The sequence below is a fragment of the Eretmochelys imbricata genome, chromosome 10 (assembly GCF_965152235.1).
Source record: "Eretmochelys imbricata isolate rEreImb1 chromosome 10, rEreImb1.hap1, whole genome shotgun sequence".
NCBI lineage: Eukaryota > Metazoa > Chordata > Testudines > Cheloniidae > Eretmochelys > Eretmochelys imbricata.
In genome coordinates, this window is record NC_135581.1 from 80,409,051 (window position 1) to 80,419,801 (window position 10,751).

General features: G+C 44.3%; 1 protein-coding gene across 3 annotated transcripts in view; it reads right to left on the bottom strand.

Annotated features, from left to right (window-relative positions):
- AAGAB (alpha and gamma adaptin binding protein) overlaps positions 1–7,758 on the bottom strand; it is a 29,589-nt gene extending 21,831 nt beyond the window's left edge. For all 3 annotated transcript variants that reach the window (XM_077827787.1, XM_077827786.1, XM_077827785.1), the window contains exon 1: positions 7,660–7,758. In XM_077827787.1, the coding sequence (XP_077683913.1) occupies positions 7,660–7,732 (73 nt within the window). In that variant the 5' untranslated portion in view covers positions 7,733–7,758. The remainder of the gene's footprint in view (positions 1–7,659) is intronic.
- Positions 7,759–10,751: the final 2,993 nt, after the last annotated feature.

Sequence of the window (10,751 nt, forward strand, 5' to 3'; positions counted from 1 at the left end):
AGTTATGTTAAAGCTGTTCACCACCACCACCTTGAAATCATACAGAAATTTTCAATCATTTAGTTAAAAAATTCCCCATATTTTCATGTTTCCCTTTTGCTACTGAAGATAGTTGTGTCTCAGAGCTCTTATCTCTGCCCTGCTTCTCCCTCCATTTGATCCTTTAACAAAGCTATAACTGTTTGACAGTCTGTTGCCACTGAAATAATTGTAAAGTCACAAAATCAACATTATAACTTCACTGAATGACCAGTGGGAAGAAAATAGAACGAGGAAAGAAAGTCTTTGTTGGAAAACACTTTTTTTTCTTCTTAAGTTAGCCAACTCAGTAAGAATTATGAACGCATGCAAAAAGGAAGTATGTTTTTAAAAATAGCTCCCCAAACGTCACTGTGAAAGATCTTTCACATCAGCTCCATCAATAAAAAATTGTTTACAAAACAGTAGAGGCAAAATTGCTAGACAAAGTATAAGCCTTTAAGAGAATTCAAGAATGTAAAAACAAACCCCCCCCCCCGCAAATGCTTTCCTTTCGCTGCTAAGGTTCTGCTATTTTATGCGACTTTCATTCACCCTATTCTGCTTCTGATTATAGACATTTCTCATCCAAACAGAATGACTTTGCCAGTCATAATGTGGAATTTCTCCCCAAGAACCATGTGGAATTAAAACTCTTGTACACAAAACTCAACTCAAATACTGACAAGACCTTAAAGTTTTATAACTTGCCTTGAGCTAGATTGCATACTTCCCATAAAAGTAATTAGAGGTTTGGGATAGTTACTACATTTCTACAGCACAGCCGTGATGTCCCATTTCTATATATTACTCTTGCTGACAAAATTAAGTGCAGTTTGGATACTTTATTTTTGACAGCTTCAATAGGTTTGCCACTAGTTACATTTCTCACTAAAAATCACTACCTATACTAAGATATTTAAGTGTTTTGCCTTCTGTTTCTGCTGTAAAAACAGAGGCTGTACGAGGGTACTGAAATAAACTGTCTAGACAAATTAAGAATTGTCCAGAATGTTACTCCACCTTGGAATTAGTTTCATATATTGTACATACGGTACTTCATTTCCATTAATTTTCTCCCCCAAATAGAAGACTCTTTGTATTTTAATGCAAAAACAGGTTCTCAACTATAATGAAAGCTTTCCACACCCAGTTCTAGAAAATATTTTTTTAGGATAAAAAACATTTCAAATTCTGCTTGCACTTGGCCAAAACAAACATTTCCAGAAAACTGATATCATGGCAAGAGCACGTGTCTCAGTAAATGTACGTCTTTAGAGAATTACTCATTTTCATGTTTGATCTTCCCAGCCATCAAGAGGGATAGCTCAGTGGTTTGAGCATTGGCCTGCTAAACCCATTTAGGGATCTGGGGCAAAAATTGGGGATTGAGTGGGGGGTTGAACTAGATGTGGACCCCCTGGTCCCTTCCAACCCTGATATTCTATGATACTTAAGAGGGTCAGTGGTTTAACATCCAAAGAGTCTAGAAAACCAACTGACTCACTCAGTGACCACAAACGCAGGCAGGCCTATTGGACTGACTTCTCTGGCTATCCTCTTCATGGAACAGAGATGGGTTATTCAGATTACAATAGCAAATCCACAGGTCCAAATGGTTCAGGGCCCAGTGGAGACTACTGAACACATAGGACAGTTCGTGCCCCAAAGAGACTCTACTCACAGAGTGTCACATGCACAAATATAACATCTTTTTCAAGAAGGCTTCATCTACAGCAGAAATGTTAATGTTTAAGCTCCTTTGCTCTGAGAATCACAACAGGAGATACTGGACTGGCCCAAACACAGATGCTAAAAGCACTGTAAACAACATGGCATTTTTGACTGGTTCAAGACCAGTCTCTTGCAACCCACCAAGGACTAAAGTTATTTAAAGTTGAAAATCTTACATTTCCAAAATGGTGTATCAGCTTGGTCCAGAGCAAGACACAAGAAGCTCCCTAATACTTATGGAATCTATTCATAGGAGAAGTGTCTTTCGAACCCCAGGCAGTTGGTTGGTTTATGCCTTAAAGCATGAATTATTTATATTCCTCAGGTTTTTTTAAAAATTCTGTTTAGATATTTGTTTGAGCAATGAGAACACTAGTTTTTTTTTTGTTTTTTTTTTTTAAATACTGCTAAGATCTTGGACTCTGATGGGGCAGCAATATTCCTCGATAAGTTAAATTTCTTGCCTTTCAAATTTCATTGGGTGTTCCTTTGGTCTTGTTACCAGAGGATAAATGAAACACAGTAAGGTTCTGAGAAGGAAAGGGAAGGCAGACACCACCAAACTGAAGAATGTAGGTGGCATATCATATTCATGCCATTTGTAAAACTTCAAAAGCTCAGCAGACGTTCCATACATGGAAGGCAACTAATGTATGGAATGAACTGTCCAAAGCACTTTAGAAGCTTGAAGTATGACCTCTAAAATGAGCTGAATATGAATATTTAAGAGAAAAGTCACAGGAAATAAGCTACAGAGCTGAAGGTCTGTCCATCTCCCTCCCCAACCCCCCACCCTCAGAATTTACTGCTCTATTACAGCTATGAGAAAACAAATACCTAAAACTGAAGCACCCTTGCTATGTCTAGTATTTACTACCACTGGACTAGTAACGTTCTGTTAATAACCATCACAAATCCCCTGTTGCAACTTTTCTCCCAAAGATTACAGTAAAGCATTCTTGGTTTTCTTTTTCTGAGTGCTTTCCAATTTTAACACTGACTAAATCTTAATTTAAAACACGTTAAAGAACTGAACTATCAAGTCTCCTCTGGTCTGGTAGGTATGCTACTAGCAGTTCTCATATTCTGTGTCTTGAGAGCCACCTGGTGGAAAGCAACTATAAGAAATACTTCCTGTGTAACTTTCAGGGGGTAAGAACTTTTCAGGAATACATTTAAGAATCCCTTTTCTGAAAGAAAGAGAGAACCACCAAGCACCAGGGATTAGCTGTACAGCTACCTACCTGGTCCACCAGAGTGTTTAAAGTTTGATCTGAGTGAGTAGACAGTGTTTGGAGTGGTAATATTATGATTTTGCAAGACTGTTTCAGATAACTAAATACATCTAAGGTGCAGGTGCCCATCCTGTGCTATGACATAATGTAACACACAATACAACAGTCATAATGTAGTAAACTATGAAGGGCTGCTCACTGCATCTTGAAACAAAAATATATCCTCCAGCACATACACTAAAAAACCCATAGGGCTCACAACACATCCCTCAAGCCACACCCCCAAAAAAGGTTGAGGGAGTGGGGAGAAGAGCTTTGCAACAGGACTGAAAGTTTAGAACAAACCTAGGTTCTAGAAGACCACAGGGGAAGTGAGTTCCAAAGTAGCTGCAGTTCAAATCATTTAGGACTTTATTGGTTAATACCCAATACCTTGATTTTTGACCCAGAAACCTACTGGAAGCCAGCACAGATCCTAGAGCACTGCAGAGTGTGTTCATGGTAGGACTCTTTGCTTAATAAGAGGGCACCACATCCTTCTTTAGTTTCAGCTTCCAAGTGGTCTTGATGCATAGCCCATCACAGGTTTCAGAGTAGCAGCCGTGTTAGTCTGTATTCGCAAAAAGAAAAGGAGTACTTGTGGCACGTTAGAGACTAACCAATTTATTTGAGCATATGAAGTGAGCTGTAGCTCACGAAAGCTTATACTCAAATAACTTTGTTAGTCTCTAAGGTGCCACAAGTACTCCTGTTCTTTTAGCCCATCACAGTAATCCAATGTCAAAGTAACAAAAAGTGATGGATAATGGTGATAAGGTCCCTGCATCTGAAAGGAAAGGCTCAGATTTGACAAAAAAGACACTATCTGGGTCTCAAGGAGCAACACAGGACACCTGTTATATATGTGTATGTGTGTGTGTTACAAATGGCAGTGCCAATCCCTTAGTGGGACTGCCACCATAAGGTTTTGTCTCTATAAGCAGGGTGCACTGATTTAACTAAATCAATTTAAAATTCATACCCTTTGGTTAAAATGATGCAGAGTGCCCAAATTCTGCGAACTCTACCAGTGTCTGTCTTCCTCCCACCCACCATTTCTTCCTCTCAGTCTTGTCTTGATTGAGTGGCAGCCATCTAGCCCTCATCCAAATGCCAACCTCAGATAGCCCCTGGGTTGTTTGTTCCACTATTCCAATTGGGTCATGTGATTTACTTTCATATACAGAACAGCAATTTAAGTTGTTGCTTTTTTAAATGTCACTATTTTACTATCTCCATTCAATCTCTCTCTCTCTGTGAGTTGCCGCCTTAAGTGCTATAAGCAACTTAATTTGATGATTGAAAATAAGACTAAGAATCTGCTTTGGCGTTCAAAAGCAATGGAAGTCTAAATGTTTCAAAGAGGTTACTGTTTTTAAAAAGTCAAATCTGGTTTATTTGAGTCACTTATAAGTTCTGACTTCCATAACTCTCAAACAACAAGTTCTTCCAATCCTATTTTCCATCATCAGGTAATCAAGATATCACCACCCTGTCTTATTTTAACTCCTTTAGGTTTCTCTCTGACACTTAGAGCACAAAACTGTGAGGCTGTACAAAAAACACAGAATTCCCTACAACTTTCCCACAAACAAGCAGCTACAAACAACTACCCAGGGGTAAGATTTCCCAAGATTTTCTCCTGGTACTGAACTAACATGCAGACTGAATCAGAACTTCCATGGTTTAAGTTACAACCTTAAAGTTGACCAGTTGCTTTGATGTGATTGCCTTTACTTAAACATCTGTACTGCCATTCAAGTCCCACCTCAAGTTGTAAACATTTTGAAAGTGAATTATTTAATCAGTTACTTGTCTTGGTACCCATTAGGTGTGTTAGTATGCATGTAATTTATCTGACAGCTCTGACTATTCTTTAGGACCCATAGCTGTGCCAATTATTTCACATTTATAAATGAATGATAAACCATGACAATGAACTATTAAACAAAAGCTTCTTTCTGAGCAGATTACCAATCCCTGGAGTCATATCTGCAAAAAGGCAAATTAGCTCCTTGCACTGAACATTCTCTGGTTTCAGAGTAACAGCTGTGTTAGTCTGTATTCGCAAAAAGAAAAGGAGTACTTGTGGTACCTTAGAGACTAACCAATTTATTTGAGCATAAGCTTTCGTGAGTTACAGCTCACTTCATCAGATGCATACTGTGGAAACTGCAGAAGACATTATATACACAGAGACAGATTGATAGAGCCAGAAGAGTTCCCAGAAGTCACCTACTACAGGACAGGCCTAACAATGAAAATAACAGAACGCCACTAGCCATCACCTTCAGCCCCCAACTAAAACCCCTCCAACGCATTATTAAGGATCTACAACCTATCCTGAAGGATGACCCAACACTCTCACAAATCTTGGGAGACAGGCCAGTCCTTGCCTACAGACAGCCCCCCAACCTGAAGCAAACACTCACCAACAACCACATACCACACAACAGAATCCCTAACCCAGGAACCTATCCTTGCAACAAAGCCCGTTGCCAACTGTGCCCACATATCTATTCAGGGGACACCATCACAGGGCCTAATAACATCAGCCACACTATCAGAGGCTCGTTCACCTGCACATCCACCAATGTGATCTATGCCATCATGTGCCAGCAATGCCCCTCTGCCATGTACATTGGTCAAACTGGACAATCTCTACGTAAAAGAATAAATGGACACAAATCAGATGTCAAGAATTATAACATTCATAAACCAGTCGGAGAACACTTCAATCTCTCTGGTCACGCAATTACAGACATGAAGGTTGCTATCTTAAAACAAAAAACTTCAAATCCAGACTCCAGCGAGAAACTGCTGAATTGGAATTAATTTGCAAATTGGATACTATTAATTTAGGCTTAAATAGAGACTGGGAGTGGCTAAGTCATTATGCAAGGTAGCCTATTTCCCCTTGTTTTTTCCTACCACCCCCCCGCAGCGTTCTGGTTAAACTTGGATTTATGCTGGAAATGGCCCACCTTGATTATCATGCACATTGTAACGAGAGTGGTCAGTTTGGATGAGCTATTACCAGCAGGAGAGTGAGTTTGTGTGTGTATGGGGGTGGGGGGGTGAGAAAACCTGGATTTGTGCTGGAAATGGCCCAACTTGATTATCATACACATTGTAAGGAGAGTGATCACTTTGATAAGCTATTACCAGCAGGAGAGTGGGGCGGGAGGAGGTATTGTTTCATGGTCTCTGTGTATTAAATGTCTTCTGCAGTTTCCACAGTATGCATCTGTGGAAGTGAACTGTAGCTCACGAAAGCTTATGCTCAAATAAATTGGTTAGTCTCTAAGGTGCCACAAGTACTCCTTTTCTTTTTTTGAACATTCTCTGCAATTTTTCCTGACTGCCAGGCATGTGATCCAAATCACTTTTTCAGACCATATGAATGCTATTCCTCATCCTCCAAGAAGTCAAAAGCACTACTGCATGCTACAGATTCTATCTGAGCCAAATGCATGGAAATTTTAAAAATGTCATGGAATATTTGAGTGAGGGGAGAAAAGCAGTGGGAAGAAGAGATTTTTCCATCCCTCTAGTTTTTGGTGTTGCTAAAACAAATCTAAGTTGGAGTTATAAACAAAAAGAAGTCACTTGTTAAGGAGCACGCCCTGCCTAAAAAGCATGACCTCAGATAAACTGCAGACTTTGGAAATAGCAGAATGCTGGAGAACTGTGCCCTTTTCTTCTCCCCTCTTGAGGAATTTGATCTTAGAACTAACTGAGTTCATCAACTAAACAAACACAAGTTTATTTTTCTAAGGTACTTCATGGAAGGTCACACTGTCTGATTTCAGCATTTGGGGTTTACTCAGACTGTTCTCTGCACATTTTAGCTATTCCTGGCTATTGGTCGTTTCTTTTACAAAAGTTTGTCTTAATCCCCAGGAGAATGTCAAACGTCAACGCTTAAACTATTTGATCTGGCACAGGCTTTCACAGAAAGCTACTTCCCCTCATACGGGATCTGCGTGAAACAGATTGTGATCCTTTCAGGCAGGTCCCAGAGCGATGAGGCAGCTGCTCCTTGGCCTGGAGGGCACTCACCTGAAGGGTACAGGGTAAAATCCTACCCCTTTCCCAGCTATAAAATCCCCATGAGAGTTTGCTCAGTGCCACAGCATCTAGGGTCAATAACATGCTTAAGCCACCAAGGTCAAACATTTCCGGGCCTGCTGTGACCGATGCCATCAGGCAGAGGTTACAATGCTTGACTGAAAGGCACTTGGAGACGCTTAGCGTGTCCCTGTGCAGCGGAAAAGATCACGCCCCGCACCACGACAGGGTTCCACCTGTACCGCAATGACGCCCCAAAGTCTGTTCCGTTTTCACCCCGGCACTTCCACCTGCCCGCCCCGCAACTTCAGCCGGGCCCGTCCGAGGTCCGGCGGGTGCTTCCTCGCGCCAGCGCCGCCCCCGACAGCGGCTGTCGCCGGAACGCCGGCAGCCCCGCTGAGGCGGCTGGAGCCCGACTGCGGCAGAGGCGCGGGAGCGCGGGAACCCCCCCATCGCGCGCCACGGGGGCGGACCCGACCCAGCACGCGGGGGTGGCGGGGGACCGTTGGGTCAGGCGGGGGAGGGGCAGAGCTCTGACCCCCCCGCCCCGAGGGTTACTCACTTTTAACCAGCTCCTCCCCGGCAAAGCCGGCAGCGCAGCTGGTTATCAGCGCACAGGGTCCCTCCACCGCCATCGCTCCCCCCACCCCGGCCGCCCGGTGCTTCCGCTTCCGCCCTAAAGGCCCGCCCCTTCCGGCCTGGTGAATGGTACCATCCGGGCCGGGCAAGCGGCAGCTTAGAGCAGTGAATGACCGTCGCCGTGGAGGGGGTGGCCCAGGCCGGAGGGGCGGGGTGTCGCTGGTAGGGGCAGCCCGCGTGGGGGGCGGTGCCCAGAAGGCAGAAAGTTCCCGCCCGCACCAGTCACATGGAATGTTCCTCCCCCGGCAGGGGATGGTACGGTCCGGCCAGCGCGTCCCGTTGCTAGGGCACGGTCACGTGCACCCTCGTGCCCCCGGAGCGGGACGCGGGAGCTGGAGCGCTGGGCGCCGATTAATCGGAAGCTGCCATGGCCGGTGTAGTCGGGACGGGAGAGGAAATAGGAGCCATTTTGGTCCAGGTAGGTCACAACTGACCGATTCTCCCCGCCCCGCACAGAGGTCTCGGGGGGGGGGGGTTCAGGCCAAACTCCCCAGGCCAAACTCCCATGAGCCTCTGAGGGGCCAGCCAGTCTCCCCCTTCCCCGGGCCGGGGACTGGGAGGCCGGATGGGTCATGGCTGGGGGGCAGCGCTGAATGGAGGGTCGAGGGCGGTTGACACTGGGGCAGGCAGCCAGGCCCCCATGGCGGCTGGGCAGGGGGTACCCCTGGGTGAGGAGCTAGGGGTGGTGCCGAGCCTGAGCTCGGTAGCTGTGTGGGTGGGCACCACAGCTCGAGGAAGCCCCGAGCCCCCGCTGGTGGGAGGGTGGCACCACTGAATGGCAGGTGGATGGTGAGGTTAGGGCCGGGGGCCTCAAACTTCATCGCACCGTGACCCCATCCTGATCACAAAAATTACTACACATCACCAGGAGGGGGGACTGAGCCTGCCCGAGACCTGCCATCCTGGGGATTGGGGGAGCTAAAGCCGAAGGGCTTCAGCCCCAGGAGGGGGGCCTGTAACCTGAGCCCTGCCACCCAGGGCTGAAGCCCTCAAACGAACCATAAATTAGAAAGTAGCAAGCTGTTGTTTCTATTGGAAAGAAATCAGTCATAGTAAATAAAACTTTCTACAAGCTGTAGGTGGTAACAGTTGCTCTATAATTTAGGTTGTAATATAGTTTAATGCATATCCTTCACGGATCTCAAAGACTTTACAGACTGAGGATATGATCTGCTCAAATTGAAGTAAATTTAAAACTTCTACTGATTGCAGTGCAGGTAGGTTATTCAGATGGGTGAAAGGAAGTGCAGAGAGATTAAGGAGATCACCCCAATGACCCACTAAGTTGATGGTAGCACTGGCAATGTTGTTGGTGAGGCATATTCAATCAAACCTGGGCCCCACCGCAAAATAGTTTGATTGGACTCTAGACTGAAAGGTACAAGAGCTAGTTTACAACCTTATCCATGTCATCTTCCCAAGCTGATCTCCTGTAATGGCTGGGCATGGGAAGGGGAGACAGTAGGGAATGTATTCACAAATGGTCTGTTTATGGAAAGAAATACTGGCACAGTGGATGATGATTTGCTGGTAAACTGGAGGTAAGGACCTGTGATATAGTCTGGACAAAGGAGTCTGGGGTGGAGGGGGGGGGGGGATTCTGGTATCCCCGGGGATTCAAATTTGAATTACTTCACAAAGCCACTTGTACTCTAAACTCTGTGGCACAGGAATACGTGTAGAAAATATCGCCTAGAATTTCAAACTGTCTCTGATTGGATGGGGTTGCCTGTGGCCTCAGGTTTAGGAACATTATCTGAACTGGTGCTAACTTAGAACTCAAAGTCCTAACTCAGTAGGGGGATGGTATCCTGCCCATGTAGAGGGAGTGAGTTGATTTAATAAGTCTTTTCCATTTCTGATTACTTTGATCCAGTACAGTTCCTCAAGTGTTATTTTTCCCTTTGTGAATAGAAAATAAAATGCACTTATCTGTGGTGGCTGCACTAGCTAGCATTCAGCTTCTAGTTGAAATTCAAGGGGCTGGTTAGCCAGGTTTCAGAGGAGGGGATGTGGGCCTTGCTGTGAATAATGGGATGGGGGTCTGTGGCCCAGGGGGAGTGAGGAAAATGGTTATCCTTCAGACACATAAAATATAGGGGGCTATTTTTTCTTTTTCTCCTTAAAGGCTAAGATTCTACTTCTGTGAGGTGGCAGGGTGAAAGGAAAGCACCTTGAGTCACGAATGTCTCAGCAAGTTGGCTGTGGTACTTGCACACAGAGGAGGGAAGGTGGATGGTCTTAGGAAACTTAATTATATAAATGTGTTTTATAATGTGTAGGAATATATATAAATCATATGTGTATATATAACAATGTATGTATCATTGACATTTTGCTTTTATGTTATCTGTATAATTATTGTTTGTCTGTCTTGTCTATTTAGATTTATAAGTTCGGGCAAAGACTGTCTCTTCCTAAACATTAGTAAAGTTCTTAGCATAATGGGGCCTTGAATCTAGTTGGGATCTTTTAGTGTTACCACAGTACAAATAATCATAATCAGTGACAAAGACCTATGTGATCTTGATGTATGCTACTTCAGTGAATGCCTCTGCCTTTCAAAACTTTTGCAGCACGTGCATGCCTCCAGAACGTGCCAAGAGTGATGCTTGACTGGAATGGGGTCAGGGCCCCACTTGGTAGCAGGCCCTCACTTCTGAAGCTCGCTCTCTCAGGTGGCATTGTAAGATGTTGTCCAGGTTTTTGCACTAGCTGTCAGCTTCAGAAGTCCTTGGCAAGATTTCTCTGTGTCTCCTGTAAAATTGCAGGGCTGCAGGGGCTCACGAGGGTATTTGTGTCCTCTATTTAGGAAATGTTTTTGCTTTGAATTGAAACCATGTGAAGTACGCCATATGTTATAGTGATATGTGTGCATTATTGCTATAACAACATAATTTTGTAGGTTCAAGAAGACCTTCACCAGCTTAAGGACAAACTGACAAGCATCAACCTTGAACAACATGGAGAGGGTGTGGATGTTCACGTTCTTGAAACAGCCATTGAAAGAACTGA